We start from the raw sequence: 19,810 nt of genomic DNA on the forward strand, positions 1-19,810 counted from the left end.
TATTGTGAATTTCAAAACTATTCCACCCTAATCAGACCATTCTTTAGAAGATCTGATTTAGCTATTTCCTGATCAATAACAATAGAGATACTTGGAATAACAGAATCAGGTCTTGGAAACTACATTTCTCCTCCCTTCTTAGTTTAACAAAATTAGGAAGGTCTGCATTAAACTCAAGATTTAATTATCTGAGAAAATGGCCTTCAAGATACATGTGCAAAAAAAGAGGACAGACCTCTGGGCTGTCCTAAGTCAAGCTTGAGCCACCATTGGCACATGTGAGATGCAGGAAGTAAGGTAGAGAACAGCCTGGAGTTCTCGTGACTTCCTGTGGAGAGGGCTAGAGGGCAGTTTGATCCTGGAGCTTGAGCTTGGAGGAGTCCTGCAGACAGCTTTCCTTCAGACTGGTCACGTGAGTGATAAGGACTGACCCCTTTCTCTGCCTTGGCTTTCCAAGGCCTTAACGCCTGCTTTGGCTCAGCCTGAGTCAGAGTGGTTCTGAGTTAAACTCCTTTCCTTCTCTCCCTCTCTCTCTCTCCCTCTAATATTTTCTTCCTCCTGGTGTAATTAAATCAAAATAAAAATTTGGCAGCTGACTTGGGTATTTTATTATTTGGGATTTCCCTTGGCGACCATTTAAACTTAGATCTTTTCAGTCTCAAACATAATATTCACACTTTACAATATACAATCAATTAGCAAATAATGGTGTTTTTACCTCCACGATATTCCTTACATCCAACTCCTTTTCATGACTGATTTCTCATCCTAATTTTGCATCCTAATTCTGACTATGTTTTTCATCTCATTTGGAAGGAGTCAACTAACTTTTTAATGGTTTACTTGCTTAAAGTTTCCATAATGTCAAGACATTTTTCCTAAAGTACATAATTGATCATGTCATTACTCTGTAAATTCCAGTGGCTACTCATTACCTCTAGGATCAAATATAACATGTTTTGTTTGCTATTTAAAGCTTTCCACAATCTGGCCCCAACATACCTTTCCAACTTTATCCTTTTTATTCATTTTCCTGATCTCTAGGTCCCAGTTGAACTAGCTTTTAAAAACTGTTCCTCATATATGGCACCCTAACTCCATATCTTTGCTCTAACTGTTCCCTAATCAGTCAGCAAGCATTTGTTAAATGAATACTCTTTAATCATCAGAAGCTTACATTCTAGTAGAACAAATGAGGACATATATAATTAGAAAAAATATAAATAAGTACAAAACAACTAATAAAAGGTACTCTGAGATGGAAGATTTATCAGTTGGGGGAAATCCCTTCATGTTGGTGGTGATGTTGGAGGTTTATCATGAAAGAAGTGGGGGAAATCAGTGAGGTAGAACTTAGGATGGAGAATTCCAGGCATGGGGAAAACCAAATAGATATGCAAAGAGATGGTGGGTTATGCCATCCTAGTTCAGGTTTTCAAGTCCTCTGGCATGCTATAATGGCTTTCTAATTTCTGTTGTAATTCTTTCATCAATGCAGTCCATTGTTAAGTATGAGCCTTAGTCAACCTGAATGACTTCTAATCGTCTTGAAGATAAGTGGTAAAGCTCTCTATGTAGTGTTTAAAACTATAATTTGGATGGATCAAAGACGGTAGGAGGAGAGTGATGCATGAAGTTAGAAAGACAGGTTAGGGCAGTGATGGCAAACATTTTAGAGACTGAGTGCCTATATTACAACCCTCATGTGGCATGTGAGCCCCTACCTTAACCTAGACAGGTGAGGGAAGAAGCACTCCTGTTGGGCTGCTAGGCAGAGGGGTGGCTGGTGGGAAAGGGGGAGGGAAGCAGTCCCTTCTGGCATGCATGCCATTGGTTCACCAACACAGGGTTAGGGTAAGGTTGGGATGGGCTTTAAAAAAACAGGGGATTGGGGGCAGCTGGGTGGCTTAATGGATTCAGAGCCAGGCCCAGAGATATGAGGTCCTAGATTCAAATCTGGTCCCAGACATTTCTTAACTTTGCGACTCTGGGGAAGTTACTTAACCTCCAATGCCTAGTCCTTACTGCCCTTCTGCCTTGGAACCAATAAACAGTATGAATTTTAAGGCAAAAGGTAAGGGTTAAAAACAACAACAAAATGGGATTTTGTTTTATTCTAGAAGCAGTGAGAAGCAACTAGATTTGACTGAGTAAGGTAGCAATATAGTAGGATCTTGGTAGAGATCAACTATTACTTCTCCCCAGTTGAATTTAAGATAACTTATTTTCTTGTGTACTGAATGCAGTTACAAGTGCTCTATAGAAATTTGGTGTTATTTTCCACTCAAAATTGCATATATTACATTATCAATCTCATTAACTTATACCCCAAAATTCTAAAAACATTTTATATTGTTCTATTATTTTTTAACCCCATACCTTCTATTTTAGAATTGATATTAAACATAGATTCTAAGGCAGAAGACTGGTAAAGACCTGGCAATGGGGATTAAATGACTTGCCCAGGGTCACCTGACTAGGAAGTGTTGAGACCAGATTTAAACCCTGGACCTCTTGTCTCTAGGCCTGGCTTTCTATCTACTGTGCCATCTAGCTGCCCCCTTGTATAGGTTTTAAAAGCTACATAGAGGACTTTACATTTTATTTTAGAGGCAAATGGCAACCACTTGAGTTGAGAAAGGAGTCACATTTCAGTATGGACTAAATTGTAGAAAGACCAATTAGGAGGCCATTATAATCTACAAGAGGAGTTGAGAGTCTGAAGTAAGGTGGTATGTATATGAATCGAAAGTATTAGACGAGAGAGGTGTAGAAATATATTAAAGTTTTGATATATGAAGTGAGGGAGAATAAGAATTGAGGAAATGACTTTAAGGTTGTAAAACTGGTTGCCTGGAAAGTGATGTCTTTGATAAAGTAGTAAGTTTGGAAGAGAGACAGGTTTGGAGGGAAAGATAATGAATTCTGTTTTGGATGTAATGAATTTGAGATGTCTCTGGGATATGCAATTTGATATGTTTAATATTCTGTATTGGAGCTTGAGAGAGACTATAGTTGAAGATCTGAGTCAAGTGTACAGAAGTGATATTTAAAGTCACAGGGGTGGGGGTGGGGAGAGAGAGAGAGACAAAGAGACACACACACACACACACACACACACACACACACACACAGAGACAGAGGGGTGGGGGAGAGAGACAATCAGGCATGGTGGAGGGGAGACAGGAATAGTCACATGCCCACAGAGAGTGCTCTGCATGCATCTTTGGCACCCCTTTAAGGAATGAAGGAGTCTTGAAAGCAAGAAAGAGGTTGAGGATTTCAGAGAGTAGAAGACTGAGGATGCAATCAGCTGTATAAGACTGAAGGAGTTGGGACTAAGGGCACATGTATAGGAACTGGCCACCTCACTGAGACTGGGGAAAAAGAAGGGTAAGTGTGGCATATGAAATCAAAAGATCTAGATGAAGAAAACAACTAACTGAAAACAGAGCTAATATCAAAAGACCTCAATTTTCTCATAATACAGGTGAAGTCTTCATTTTCTGGGGTGGAGGTGGGGTTTGGAAGTGTAGGAAGTTTGATGAGAGGTTTGGAAAAGCTTTTGTGGAAAGTGAGACAGGGAAGGAATTGGGGAAAAAATAAAAGGATTATCCTGTTGCAGTGAGGCCCCAGATGAAACTGGGTAACATTCCATACCTAGAGGACACTTCCTTGTCTCTACAACTTAAAGACTACCTGGTTTATTAGTAAAATTAGCTTGGGAACTAACTTCTACTTAAAGCATTGTTTGATTCCCCTATCTGTAATGCCTCCCTTCTCAAAAACACCTTGCATTTATAGTTTATATATTCATCTCTGCCTATCTATCTCTACCAGTAGACGGTTAGCTTTGTAAATGCTTCATTTTTTTTTTGCATCTCCAGTGCCTAGCAATGACTGTAACCTAGTGGGTATATAATGTGTTTATTGATTCCTTTAGTGGTCTTATCTCAAATCTTAAGCTAGATATTTTATTATCTTTCATTGTGATTCTAAAATGCTTTAGAAGACTTTTGTGGTAGATGTCTAGTTCTCTTTTAGTAGCATAGTTCTTTCCTTCCAGAGATTGTTTCTTGCTCTTATTCATTGTATAGAATCATTTTTGCTTATCTATTTTTAATTTTTCTTAGTATTCTTGAGGGATGTTCTCTTGAATATATCATTACCTCCTCAATACTTTTGACAGAAATGGCTTGTTTAATTAAAATTTTAATTTGTTAATAGTCTTTTATTTTAATTAAATGAAAATTGTCACATTATACTTACATAAGTTATCTAACAAATATCCTGATAGTATTAAGATGGAAAATTGGCCCAAACACTAAGTAAATTGGTTCAATATTCCCATTTTCAATATTTTGCTTGTTATAGCTTCTTGCTCCCTGTTAATATCCATACTATATTTCAGTTTTAAAAGATTCACAATTTTAAATTAGAACCCTTATTTCAAAAAACTCATCTGAATTAAAGATGAACTTACTGCTGTTGAATGTCATCCAATTCACTCATAGCTTCACTGAGGCCTTCATGAACTCCATTTTCAAGTAAATGTTTATGCTTTTCAAGGGACTCCATCTCAGTTGAACATTTTCCTTCTTTCTCTTCAGCTTCCTTCAAGAACAAAATCACAGTGTTTTAAATTGAGATGCATTTTACATATTTATTCAGATATATTTACATATGTATATATGTATATATAAATATATATTTTATATTTGTAAGATTAAAAGATTACAGAAATAAATGCTTTTCCTGGTTACATACTGTTAAGCCTATTATAATGTTTCACACATAGGAAATCAAACTTTCTGCTGGGAAGTTTATATTTTGGAAGCTAGATAACTCTGGAATCTCATTATAGCAGCATTATCTAATATTTATTCAGTAATATCTTCTAGCCTCTAATACTAGAAAATTGGGTTACTTCACATAGAAGGTAGATTTTAAGTTTTCATTTGTAAACGAGGGTGTCTGTTTCTATACAGAAATTGCATAAATGAAAATTATAGCATCTTCAATGTAAAAATATCAGACTTGGGAGGTAATGTGCAAAATATACTTTTAATCAGAAATTCCTGAGTTTGAGTTTGGGCCAGAGGTGGAGAATGTATTTGGTGGCCAAAAACGATCTATACATATATGGATAACATTTTTGTAGAAGATAGAATTTAAAAAGCACTAGGAAATAGTTATCAATTTGTCAAAGAGTTTGAGAATAAGCTAATTCAAATCTGCTACTTTTCTCGTAATGATAGTAAAAACAAGAAAGAGATTTATACATAACACAAAAACATAAAATTGTACAGGCAATAGAAACTTCATCTCTAATGAGCACATACCAATTTCCCTTAGGGGAAGAATTCCATAATGGACTTGGTAGTTAGAAAAACTAGTGATAAGGGCACCAGAACTGGGGAGAAGGTGGGGCAAGGAGGAAGATGACAGAAGTATTAAAAAAAATGTACAAAAAGGAACTGAAAGAAGGTCAATAGTAAATACAGACAACATTCAGCTTTGAAAATAACATGTTTGAAAAACCTATATCAGATTGCTTATCTGAGGGAGGGGAGAAGGATGGGAGACAGTGAGTAAGGCAGGGTAAGAAGGAAGAGAATTTGGAACTCAAAATTAAAAAAGAAATGAATGCTAAAAATTGCTTTTACATCTAATTCAGGAAAAATAAAATATTAAAAAAAGAAATAACTTATTTGTTGTACACTTGGAAGGTGAAGTGAGTACTGTATTAACCCAAATATAATACGTTCCCGAATATAGTGTGATCAAAATACTTGGGTATTTTGAAGGGTAACTCAGAAAAAGGAAAAACCCATTTTATTTTCTTTTAAATTACAACTTTCTCTTAACTCATGAATAATGAAGGCTCTTTATATTTGAAGTTTTTTCAAGATCCTGAGAACAAGTTAAAGAAGTTTTAATGCCAACACTTTTATTAAATATGTATTACTTTTATAGATACTTGTGAGAAACTATCTTCCAATACTTAAGTCATGTTCACCTTCATCTTCTATTTCCTCTTCCCAAAATGGAAACATGATTCAAATCATCACTGACACTGTTTTCTTCCCATAAAATACCATCTTCATTACCATCCATACTGTTTGATATACATTTTATTTATTTATTTTTTAAAGAATGTTTTTATTAAATTTTTTCTCAGTTGCATATAAAAATAAATTTTAACATTCATTTAAAAATAATTTTTGGTGATATACAACATTTTAAAAATCCAAGCACAATGGACTTGGTGGAGATTGTGTCCCAAGTGGTTTTGATCCAGTTCCCTAATACAGTGACCAAAGGTTTCTTTATTTTTCCTGATGGAGAAAATTCATGGTTTCTGGCCAACATCCACTCGTTATATTCTTCCCTCAAATGATCTTTGGATGACTTATTAATCACTACATCTAACATTTGTAATTGTGATGCCATTCCTCTGGGAATAACAACTAGGTCTGTGCATATTTCAGCAATTCTCTTCACATTTTCATTCAGGTGACCCTTGAACATGTTGAGTACAAGCATTCCTCTCTGATGCAATAACACACCTGGATGCCTACCCCAGACCACATTCAACCAATCTAAAGCAAGTTCTTCATTCATTCATCCCTTTTCCTGCACACAAAAGATCACTCCTAATGGTAACTTTTCATTAGGTAATGTTTTATGCCTTAAAACTACATAAGGAGTCAATTTTTACCTGTGAAAGCATCACAGTCATTTTAGTTTTCTTATTTCCAATAGTTTTAATCAACACTTATTTGGCACATTTAGTATTAACGGTGACATTTGATAGAACATCAAAACAAACAGGCATTTGGTCAGCATTCCCCCATCTTCCTCAGGAGATAAGCCATGCTTTTTATGTATGCTGAGGTGTGCAAAACACAACTTATGGATTCAAAGCTGGAAGTGCTTAAATATAGTGCAAATATGACTTTCAAAGGTACATATTTGGGAAAAAAAAAGACTCACTATATTCAGGCTAATATGATAGTATGTAGTACTGTTCTGCTTCATCACATGGAAATAAATACTTGTTTTATCTGGTATTTTGAGTAAAAAATTAAAAAAAAAGTGTAATTAAAAAAGGGGAATGTATTTTTTTTTTGTTGTTGTTAAAACCTTTACCTTTGCTCTCAGAATTAATACTGTATATTGGTTCTAAGGCAGAAGAGTGGTAAGGGCTAGGCAATAGGGGTTGTGATTTGCCCATAGGGTCACATACCTGGTAAGTGTTTGAGGCCAGGAAGTCCCATCTCTAGGCCTGGGTCTCAATCCAATGGGCTATCTATCTGTCCCTGGGAATGTATCTTAATATTATTCCAAATCTGGGGAAGGCTTCATCAATCCAATTAGATTAAAATTCTCTAAACATCAATTAATATTTTTCTCTAACATCCAATTCCTGTCAGGTCTCTCTGATATAGGTTGAAGCATTCTGAGACTTGTTCATCCTTCATTTCTTCTAAACCCATATCTTCTGTCTTAGAATTGATACCGTTTCAAGGCAGAAGAGTGATTAGGATGACGTAATTGGGATTAAGTTCTTGCCCACATTCAAACACAGTAGCTACGAAGTGTCTGAAGTTACATTTGAATCCAGGACCTCTTGTCTATATAGGCCTGATTCTGTATCCACTGAACCACATACCTGCCCCATATCCTTCATTTTCAAAGGGGATTAGTGACATCACAGGCTACTGTCTTGACTTGCTCCTGAATTGGATTTAAGTGAGGTAGAGTGGCAAGACAAGTCAGGATGACTGGCAATGGCATGGATCACTGCAGCATCTTCTATGTCTAACCAAGCTCTAAGTGCTTCACACAGCCTGCTTTAGCCATCTTCATGGGCATTGGAATAAATTGGAACAGCATATATCCTGCTTCTGAGAACATTTCTTACCCTTAACCTCTAGCCCCCCATGAATTTAAGTCTGACCTTATCTAAGCCCAATTTTACATAGGGACTCATAATTATCTACATATACTCATATCACTATCTATATATGAATCTGTATCTTTAGATATGCATAGAAAAGAAATACAAATTTAACAACTTTTTATTTTCTAATATACTTTTCAGGCACTAAGATGTAACTAGTCTGTTAATTATAACCTATTTTTGAGTGATAGTCAGTGGGGCTATTGATTAAAATGGTATGGGGAACTCTCATATAAGGAAATCCCTTCTCCCAATGCAGAATTTAAGGGAATTGTCCAAAACACTGAGAAGTTAAATGACTTACTCAGGGTTACATAGCCAGAATAGAGAAGAGGTTGGACTTGAACCCAGATCTTCTTGGCTTCAATGCCAACTCTATTCACTACTCTATGCTGCCTCCATTTGGAATGAATTCTCTTCATTCATTATTGGGAATAGTAATGTGACAGGGCAGCTAGGCAGTAGTTGAGAGAACGCTAGGCCTGGAGTCAGGAGGACCTGGGTTGAAATCTGGCCTCAGACACTGCCTAGCTTAGCTGTGTGTGTGATCCTGGGCAAGTTACTTAACCTCCATTATCTAGACTGCCCTTTTGTCTTAGAATTAATACTAAGTCTTCTAGAAGGTAAGACACCTCCCTCCACTGCCAAACAGTAATGTGACATTTGTTCTTACCTTAATTTTTTGTTGTTTAAGATCCTTTAGTTTTTGGACTTCATCATTTAACATTTTTACATTCCTCTTCACTTCTGTTACCATTGTGTTCACCTTGAAGAAGAAATTTTGAATTTAAGAATCATCAGAACTACCACCAGAAGATGTTAACAATCTAAGTTATTATCTTTCAATGATTAACCAGGTAACCAGACTATTTCTGTCAAAGGCACCATCATCCTTCCACTCTCCTGAGTTTGCCTTTGATTCTTCATTCTTCCTTGCCTCACACATCCAATTAATTATCAAATTATTCCATTTTCACTTCCACAAAATTTCTTATATCTGACCCCATCTCTCTATTCATAATTATTTGAAAGTAGAACAGGCTGCCTCAAAAGGTTTCATAGTAGAGATTCCTTTTGTGTATAGGTTAGACTAGATCTGGTTGTTCTTTCAAATTCTGTAATTTTCTGCCACAGCCTGTTCTTTAAGAGGTATGTATTATTCTGTCCTTTGGACCATTTCATCTGGGGTAAGGATTTCTAGTTTGTTAACTTTAATACTTCCCTGCCTGGGATTGCAGGGTTGGGAAATAAGATCTACCTAAAATGGATAGATTCCCTCCTCCTAAATAAAACACAGGAGCTGCTCTGGATCTCAGGACAATAATGGTCAAGCTCCTCTTGGAAATCGGACTTAGGAGTTCTATATTATCATTCTTCTAGTCATGACCTGAAGCCAATTTTGCTAGAGGTTTCCTGGCAATAGTCCAAGTTGTATCTCTTTCCAACTTTGCTTTGGGTCTTAGTCTTCTTCCACCTTGTGTAAAGTGAGTTAGAAAGGGATGTTGGTGGTCTGTCCTGTTTTGGAGGTATTATTCATAGCCCCAGGGTGAGGGGCTCCTTGGGAAGCTACAATCATATTCTTCCTGTATTGTATGTCTTTAGTTGTCTCTAATTAATCCACATGATCTTTCTTTTTAGGTCTTCCTTCAAATATGCCAAATAAAATAGACTGCTGCTTTTAGTATAAAAGGAAGTGTGAATTGAGAGAATGAAAGACTTGGGTTCAAAGACCTTCCCCTAAGCATGTCAACCTCTCAAAACTGTAGACTAGAGGGGTCAAACTCAGGTTGCCTTGCAGCTGGTAACACTCTTGAATACTGCTTGAACAAGATTAAAATGTAATTGGGAAATATTTCACAAAATAAAACAAAATAAACAAAACAAAAATACATAGATAATAGTAATTTGTGATTTTCTAAGTCAATATGCTGATGGGCAGGAACCTTATGTATTGGCTGAGGGTGCTCCCATTTCTCTTTGAGTTTGACACTATTGCTTTGAGTCTGTAAGTTATAGAAGAGGTGACGATATACACTGGTGAAGAGTCTTTCCTCATCCTTTTCTAAAATCATCAGAAATCTGGTTAAAAAAAATTACTTTCATAATTAACTGACTTGTCAAATAATTTTCTAAAGCGTTTCTATTTCTAACAACTGACTCTTGACATCCTAACCTCCCAGGTTTGTTTTAAGTAAAGCAGTTTGTGAAGCTTAAAGTACAATAAAGATGTGTTATTGCCATTATTTTTAAAGTCTTAATTTCCTAACTTACCTGTTCTAGGGTCTCTTCTGAGCCCATTTTTTTATGTAGTACTTTGCTTATTCCTTCTTCATTTTGGTTCAGGAGCTCCTTTAGTGGAATCTGCAAAACATGGAAAAAAATTTTTTTATACATTAAAGTTTGATTATAAAGGCATTAGGACATTTTGGTGTTTGTGGTAATCACTGTCATTAGGTCATTGGCCTAAGGTACTTATGACATTGTATCTATTATAAATGCTATTAACTATTTAAATATGCTAAATTCCAGAAATGTAGCATATTAAGCTAATCAGATTAACTTAAAATTGAGAAGATCTTGATTTTATCAATTCTTTTTTTCCTAACCCAAGTTTTTCCAAGAAAAGTTGAAAGGATTTGCTATGAATGCTAAAAAGTCAACCAAACCTATATACTTGAGAAGACGAGTGACTTATTGCAATTCTTTACTTTTCCTTTGCATAAGAAATAAAACTATACTACTAATATGAGCATGTGAACTAAGAGTACTAACATACCTAAACCAAATAAAAAAGCCATGAAAAACCAAAACTATTTCCAAGTCAATTTTTGATTTGAATAATTATTGCAATTATCCAAATACTTATTTCTATACCAGAACTAGTCTATACAATGCATGGTATTTGTTGAATAAAGAATGGATATTCTTATGAATGAATAAACAAAAATAGATTAATATTCAGTGAAGAAGAAAAAGATGTACATGACGTAGGTAGAAAGGAAAACATCCCTTAGATATCATTTGAAGAGTAAAGTATAATCAGGGAAAATTTTCTCCTGTTTTCACAGATAAAGTAGAATTAATTAATTAAAAAAAAGAATCATTATGATCCTCAATTAAAAAAATTAACAGTACACAAAATTTCAAATTTGTACATGACACATGCAAACACCAATACTCACATAGATTTGAGTCCTATATTTGACAGGATAGTTTGTACCAGTCTCAGGATTAAACTTAATTTCAAAGTCATAACCTTTGTAATTTTCTGCAATCTTCGGAATAAGTTTTAATTTTCGAGCAAGTTTGTGATATTCTGCCAGTTGTGCTTCAATCTAGAAGCAAAGCAACAATGTAACACAAAACAGAATCAAAATTTGCATTCTCCTACTTGGCTTTTAATTGCAACTATTCAAGGTTTGCAACTTAAACAAAAAGTAAAGTAGTGCCAACTACAAAATAAGCACAAGAATACACAATTATTTAAACACATTTATGGGTAATTTTACTATAATTATTAGCTAACAAATAATGTCTTTTCCCTCTTTAGTATTCATTATTTTAGTTTACTATCATGCAACAGAAACTTCAATGAGTGTCTGTAATGATTAAGCATTTATATAACATTCAAAATTCTAAAAGAAAACAATGGCATAGAATTATTTTTAGTTAACCTGTTAGCATCTCAAATGCATAATGAATAATTGTAATTTTACTTTCTCTATGGTATTTTACATAAATGCATTTTCTAGACAACCCTATATGTGCCAAATTTTTAACCAGTTTTGGAAAAAATTTATTCCTATATTTTCCTGCCTTACCTTGCCTTTATCCAAATAATTTTTAACAATATATAAAAAAACCATAACAATAATTTGCTTTTGATATTTTGCTTAATCATCACTGCTTAATAAACTTCTATTTTACTTTTTTGTGTTGACTTTAACCTATCAGAACACTGAACATGTTAAGGCAGTTGAATGCAGTATGTCAGGATTCCTTTAGGAGGGATTATGGTTATCTAGCAAGTCACAAAAGTGAATGGTTAGTTTTGTGATAGCAAGAATTAGAAAAAAAAAAGTAGATCCCTATGAATTGGGAATGGTTGAACAAATCACAGCATGTGAAAGTAATGGAATAATATTATTTTGATATATTTAATGAATATAGAAGTATGGAAAAATGTATAAGGTGATTCAAAATGAAGTAAGAAAAACAACACATAGTAACTACAACAATGTAAATAAAAAGAACCATATGCTGGAAAATTGAAAGTGAGTGTAACAAAAATATAAGAATCATGCATGACTAGGATGAAGAGATATGAGAAGACACCTCCAACCCACTCAGGCTCGAATTCTATAAGTGCATCTGTTTTTAGGCATTTTCAATGTATCCATTAATTGTGATCCCCACCCCCTTTAAAAAAGTACTATTTGTTATATGAGATAGCTCTCCAGGAGGGGGAAAAGGAAGGACCCTAAGGATAACTCTGATTGTGTAAAAAACAGAAGGCTTCAATAAAGACTTTATTTAAAAATAACAAAGAAAAAATAGTCAGCAAATTGTGTTAAAATAGTGACACTCTCAAGGATTACTAAAATTTATATGGCTTTTATACCAACTGGGTCCAGACTTCTGTATTGTTCTAGTTGTTTGTCCTCCTCTGTGTTAGTCTTGGTTATCTGCTTTCACTTCTTAACTTACAAAAATAACCATCAAAAAGAACATGCCTTTGACACCTTAGTCACTCCTCCCAAGGGTGGGCCATGTGTGGTTTGAGCCCAGTACCACTTCCCTTTCTATATCTTTATCTATATCTTTATTCCACAGTCTTATTCTATGGCTCTTCAAAGTTTTATTTTTTCTTTCATATGCCCAAACTGCCTTTTGCTAATCAAAAGTCTGAATATTTAGAATGTAACTGATCTTAGGTCAATAGAACAATAGAATTTGGTGCTGGAAGAAACTTTAGAGATCATCTAATCTAAGTCTTTAGTTATTATAAATGAAGAAAACCAGGCCCAGAGTGGTTAATTTGAACAAAATCACACAACTAATCTGAAACCAAAACAATTCCCAGTCCATTAATATTAGTTCTTTACTGCTTCTAAGAGTACTTGGGTTTCAAAAAAAAAAGTTGTTACCCAAATAAAACTAACTAATGTAGTAAATAATGTTAAAGCATGTCTAGGAGACATTGTTTGGGTTAAGGAAAGATACCCTCAAACCTGTTAGTGAAAAATTTTATTTTCTGATATTCCTGAATCTATCACCGTCTCTAAAATCAACATACCCAAGGCATCTGTCTCATTTTAGGAGCTGGGCACAAAGCATACCTGACTTCAGTTTACACATAATCTTTGGTTATCGGGCTTCCTTTGTCAACTTTCAGTTCTGTCTTCTGTTATTTTTAAGGAAGTGAAGAAGAAACCATTTAAGGAAAAATGAAACCAGCAAAACCAGATGTTAGACATTTGTAGAGAATGGTGATGGTCACATCTAGAAATACCTTTCCATATTGAGCAGAAACACATTCATCCAAGTAGAAAATATTTAGAACCAGGTGTCAGAACTGGCAAAAGTTTGGAGCCACTGGTTAAGGGCAAATAGTCTTATGTACCTTTTCTTAAGATATTACCATATCACAAGCCAATTATTAGTGATGAACATAAGTATCCTTAGCCTTCAAGAAAAAGGTTATTATTCATTCTATATATTCTATTTTCTTAATGCAAGGAAGCATTATTAAAAAGTTTGGCATAAAAGTTAAAAGTTTAAACACATAAAAACATTTCAACACTCCTACAGTGTTAGATAAATTAAATTTTCTAGTGTATAAAAAGTGAAGTTAGATAGGACTATTGTCTGAAAAAGGAGGACAATTTTATGACCTTTATCCTTGAGTATAGAGTTCATTTGGGTTTAGTTCTATGCTTTTGGCTATTCTGAAGTATGAGTTTTATTAACAGATGAGGGAAGCAACATTATATAATATTACAGGGACAAATGAAAAAATAAAATAAAGTGTGAAAAAAATTTAATATACAAGTATTCCTTCCATATTGTGGGGTTATAAGAACCATTTACATGAGACCTAGAAAATTCACATATAATTTTTTGGTCCTTCAGATACAGTGTCTTATATGCATGGATGGGTTATTATTATTTCTACATTTCTAGCTCGTTTTCTCATTATTTTTTTGCAAACTGACTTTTGACTTATTTCAACTTAAAAAAAAAGAGATCATGTATATTTATGATATTGAGATAAAATTTATTGATATTATTATACTATATATGTATTTTATACATTTCAGAATTTTTTCTGTGTTGTCTGCTGGCCTTCATGTGTCATCTATGGCTTCCAAAAAACTCACAAAAAAAGTCTTAATTTCTTACATTGACTTGCAATATATAGAAACTGTGAAGGGGAAAGTCATGATATGGAATAGATATCTGTATTTTTATACTAAAGAAATTTACGTATATGACAAATTTATTTTAGTAGGTCAATCCCTTTCCACTGGAGAGCCCAGAAAGAGCATTTCAATGTCCTTTCCAATTAGCTGCCAATTAGCAATAATGTGACATACCGCTTCCTTAGTTCTTGCATATTTTAGTTCTTCATTCCATAACTGCTTTTGTTCTGCCTCTAGTTCTGTGGTTAACTTTTTGATGGTTTGTTGAAATTCATTTCTTTCATGATGTATTCTTTCAATGTCAGCAACTGAATACTTCTGGATATCAATAATATTTTGTAGCCGGGCATTTTCTTGCTTTATTGCTTCTAATTCCAGTTCTGTATTAAGAAAAATATTAGTTAACTTTCCTGGATTCACCAGTTAATGTCACTATTTACTCAAATTGACACAATTCCTCATTTAGAGATAGCTACAATTTCAAGCTATATTTGCCACTCACCAACAACACAGTTTCACTTCATTTTATGCATCAGAAAGTGATGAAAAACCGGGTAACAAATAATTATATATACATATGGAACCATATCTTCTCATTCACTTTCAGTATGAAAAAAATGATTTATTCCTAATTAATTATACTGGAAAGGCCTTGTAGCATTGTAGATTGAGAGTTGGCCTCAGATTTAGAAAAACCTGGGTCAAAAAAATGTTCATACATATTGGCTTTGAGACTCTGAGCAAGTCACTTAACTTTTTAGCGCCCTGGCTAACTCTAAAATTAAGTAGCAGCAAAAGTGTCAACCTGCAGTTGTAGAATTCCTGCATCCAGGATTTTCCTATAGCAGTGAAATCACAGTTCTAGTGCCTTTCCCCTGATATTCTGAGGGGAAGGACGTAGAGCGTAATGGAAAGCATGTTGGGCTTGGGGTCAGTAAAGGCTTGGCTTTGAATCTTGCCTTCAGCATGATCTAGCTGTGATCATTCATTCTGTGTGTGTGGTCCTCTAAATATTAGGTTCTTCAACTTTAAAATAGGGATAATTCCACCTCAGACATTTTGGGATCTGATGAAATAACATGTATATTGATTTACAAATCTTAAAGTGTCTAGGTACCAGGGAAACACAGATAAGGATGAAACAAGCTGTGCCCTAATGTATCTTACAATCTACAGTACATTACAGTCTTCTGTAATAAGTCAAATGGATAGCCTGTATAGTCTTTTTGCCTTTTTTTTTTTGAGTAAAGCAATTGCTTTACTTAAAATACGCCCCAAAGTTATAATTGTTCAATGTAAACAGATACAAATTTTTTTAAATTTTCATCATTACTGGGCATTTGAAACACATTTGAAAGCTGAACACTACCAATCTTTTCTTTCTTTTTAAAAAAACATTTTTACTTGTCAAAACAAAAAAATGGGCATGTGTAAATGATACAGATGAACAGGTCACACCACCTTAGTCACATGCTGATATGTTCAATATAAGAAGACTTCAAGATACACGACTCTGATTAAGGATACTGATCATGAGAAGAGTTCAAGTAAGTTGTTACCAGATTCCTCAAGGAAGAATTTATCTTTGTAATTTTTTGCTCTCCTTTTTGAAATAATTTATGGAGGTCCATAATCTGTTTACTTACTGATCTGCTTCCTTGGACCCAGTTGTCCTTTCACTTCAAGATAAAACAAGTAATTTTTCTTCTCACTTATGATGACTGCATATTTCTCACCCTGTTCTATTCCCATTTATCCTACTCTTTTTTCACCCTGTCCATCCTCAAGTGTTTTGATTATAACCACAGTCTCCCCCTTATTTTCTTCTTCTCCTACTTTCCAATTTCTATACTCAACAGAGTATATATGTTATTCCCTCTCTGAGTTAATTCCAATGAGAGTAAGGTTCTCTTTCCCACCTCCCTCATCTTGCTCTCCACTGTAAAAGCTATTTTGTATCTCCTTTATGTGAGATAATTTATCCCCCCCCCCCACCAGTGAATTCCTTTCTAATTCTTTAATTTAATTTTATAAGTTAACATCCTAAAGGAGTCAACTTACACCCATGCCCTTTGTCTATGTATACTCCTCCCTGGTGTCTTAACAATAAGCTTAGGAATTATAAGCATCATCTTTCTATGTACAGATGTAAGCAGTTCAACATTTTTGAATCTCTTACAATTTCTTACAATTACAATCTTACAATCTCTTACAATTAAACAACAATTACAATTTGTTGTTCAACCTTTTTATGCTTGAGTTTTGTATTTGAGAGCCAAATTTTCTATTCAACTCTGGCCTTTTCATAAGGAGTGCTTGAAAGTCTTCTATTTCATTGAATTTTCATTTTTTCCCCTGAAGGATTATATTCAGTTGTGCTGGGAAAATGATTTTTGGTTGCAATTCTAGATCCTTTGTTCTCTGATCATATTTCAGACCCTCAGATCCTTTGATGTAGAGCTGTTAAATCTTGCATTGACCTGACTGGTTCCATGCTATTTCAATTATTTTTTTTTCCTGCTTGCAGTATTTTGTCCTTGACTTGGGAGTTCTAGAATTTGGCTATAACATTTTTGGGAGTTTTGATTTGGGGATCTTTTTCAGGATGTGATCAGTGGATTATTTCCATTCCTGTCTTATCACGAAGTTCTTGAAAGATAATGTCTACAGTATTTTTTTGATCATGACTTTCAGGTAGCCTAAAAATTCTTAAATGATCTTTCTTTGATCTATTTTCTGTGCTATTTGTTTTCCCAGGGAGATTATTTTTCATTCTTTTTATTTTGTTTTACTGTTTCTTGCTGTCTCAGTCATTATTAGCTTTCTCTTTTCCAAATCTAATTTTAAGAAATTATTTTCTTCAGTGAGCTATTATCCCTTCTTTTCCATTTGGCCAATTGTTTTTAAAAAGTTCTTTTCTTCAGTGAATTTTTGAAAATCTTTTTCTGTTTGGCCAATTCCATTTTTAAGGAATTCTTTAGGGGATTTTAATATGCCTTTTTAACCCTTTCCCCTAGTCTATTTTTTAAGGTGTTATTTTCTCTGGTATCTTTTTATACCTCCTTTACTAAGCTATTGACTTTTTTATTTTCTTACATCACTCTCATTTCTTTCCCCAATTTTCCTCTACTTCTTTTATTTGATTTTTAAAAATTATTTGTGAGCTCTTTTAGGTATTCTTTTTGGAAGGGAGGTCAATCCACATTTTTCTTTGAGGCTTTGGACGCTGGAATTTTGACCATTTCCTTCTTTTGTGTTAATTTGATTTTTATTCCTCTTATAATAACTTTCGATGGTTTCTTTTTTGTTGTTTGCTCATTTTCTCCAACCTTTTTCTTAACTTAAAACAAAACAAAACAAACTGTTAAATTTGGGCTCTGTCACTAGTGGAGGGGACAGTAAGTTTCAGGTTTTTTAAGTTTTCAGTTCTTCCAAGGTGGTATGATCTAAAGGAAGATATGTTTACTATACTTCTCATCTGTCTCATTTTTGGACCATATTTTTTCCAGAATTTATTTTTTAAATGAATAAAATACATTGGATTACAAAGAGAACCAATTATATTGAAATAATTATCAAATTATTAAAATAAATTCATGGACCCCATGTTAAGAAATTCTGGTTTAGCCTAACTAGTCTTTCTACCTTTTTCTTCCACTTCTACTTCCTCAGCAATAACAATATGGTTGGTAAGAATCCAAATGTGTTATTTTCATTGTCATTGATGGTCCAAAAATGAGTTACTAAAATCTTCACAGATTTTTTCTGTGCAGTATGTGTGTATGCATATATGTGCCTTTTAAATTCCTTGGAGTTGAATTAAAGTTTCTTAAAGCTGGTCTTTCTTTACAAATACTTTTTAAAAAATTCATGGTCTTAAGAAATACTAAATTAAATGATCATTTCTATTGACAGAATAGAAAAAGGGTATTATGAAATCATGAATCCTTTATTATATATAGCTTGGATTTCTTTTTAAGTATTTAATAAATTTACCTTATAACTCTTGAAAATGCCTTATTAATCTGTTTGCCTCTGAACTTGGGTCTTAAATCATGATTGCTACTTCTGTACTTTTTGCTTTAGCTGAAACATATTAGATTCTACTCCATCTCTTTGCCTTTACTTTGTGTGATTCTCGCTGCTTCAAATGTGTTTTCAGTAAACAACCTAATTCTAGGATTCTGATTTTTAATCCACTCTGCTGTTTCTATTTTATGGATGAGTTCATTCCCTCCATCTTATTCTCCCCCACCCCCTGCTTTCTTTCCCTCTATTCGCTTTTGAAAGTGTTTTCCTTCTGCCACAATTTCCCCCAATCCTCCCTCTCTTCTAGTAGCTTCCACTTCCACTCATGCCCTTCCCTTCCTATTTCCCTATAGGGTAAGATAGATTTCTATACCTGACTGTATATGTTATTTCCTCTTTGAGCCGATTCCTATGAGTAAGGTTCAAGCATTACCTACCCCCTTCTCAATCTTCCCCTCTATTGTAGGAGCTCTTTCATTCCTATTTTATGTGAGATAAGTTACTCCACTCTCCTTCTCCCTTCGCTCTTTTCCCAGTGCATCCTTCTTTCTAACTCCTTAAATTTATTTTTTTTTTGGTATCATTTCATCAGCCAACTCACATGTGTCCTTTGTCTATGTCTACTCTTAATTGTCCTAATTACAATCTTAGGAGTTACAATGATCTTTCTCATATATAGATGTAAACCTTTTAACCTTATTGAATCCTTCATGATTTTTCTTTCCTGTTTACCTTTTCATGCTTCTTTCAAGTCTTATATTTGAGAGTCAGTTTTCTATTTAGCACCAGTCTTTTCAACAGGAATGCTTGAAAGTCTCTTATTTCATTAAATACTTATTTTTTCCCCTTGAAGGATTATAATCAATTTTGCAGGGTAGGTGAGTTTTGGTTGGAATACCATATTCTAGGTCCTCAGCTCCTTTAATGTAGAAGTTGCTAAAATCTGGTGTTATCTTGACCATGGCTCCATGATAGCTGAACTCTATTTTTCTGGCTGCTTGCAAACTTTTCTCCTTGACTTAAGAACTCTGGAATTTGTTTATAATATTCCTGAGTTTTCCTTTTGGGATCCCTTTCAAGATGTGTACAGTAGATTCTTTACGTTTCTATTTTACTGCCTGGTTCTAGGATATTAAGGCAGTCTTCTTTGATGCTTTCTTGAAACATATGTGTAGGCTTTATTTTGATCCTGGCTTTCAGGCAGTCCAATAATTCTTAATCTTTCTTTGATTTATTTTCTGTCAGTTGTTTTTCCAATGAGAAATTTCACATTTTCTTCTATTCCCCCATTCTTTTTATTTTTTTTCTTGATGCCTAATAGAATTATTACTATCTCCTGTGAACTTTGGATTATTCCACCCTACTTAGTCTAACAAAAATCTCTATTTCTCCC

The 19,810-nt window shown here is 34.2% G+C and overlaps 1 protein-coding gene across 4 annotated transcripts in view; it reads right to left on the reverse strand.

Annotated features, from left to right (window-relative positions):
- The window catches only part of NDC80 (NDC80 kinetochore complex component), a 73,240-nt gene that overhangs the window by 7,240 nt on the left and 46,190 nt on the right, over nt 1-19,810 (reverse strand). For all 4 annotated transcript variants that reach the window (XM_001363497.4, XM_007487652.3, XM_007487653.2 and 1 more), the window contains 5 exons: nt 14,563-14,768; nt 11,149-11,301; nt 10,238-10,327; nt 8,640-8,732; nt 4,484-4,614 (listed from right to left, as the gene is read on the reverse strand). In XM_001363497.4, the coding sequence (XP_001363534.1) occupies nt 4,484-4,614; nt 8,640-8,732; nt 10,238-10,327; nt 11,149-11,301; nt 14,563-14,768 (673 nt within the window). The remainder of the gene's footprint in view (nt 1-4,483; nt 4,615-8,639; nt 8,733-10,237; nt 10,328-11,148; nt 11,302-14,562; nt 14,769-19,810) is intronic.

This window comes from Monodelphis domestica, chromosome 3, assembly GCF_027887165.1.
Source record: "Monodelphis domestica isolate mMonDom1 chromosome 3, mMonDom1.pri, whole genome shotgun sequence".
NCBI classification, from domain to species: domain Eukaryota; kingdom Metazoa; phylum Chordata; class Mammalia; order Didelphimorphia; family Didelphidae; genus Monodelphis; species Monodelphis domestica.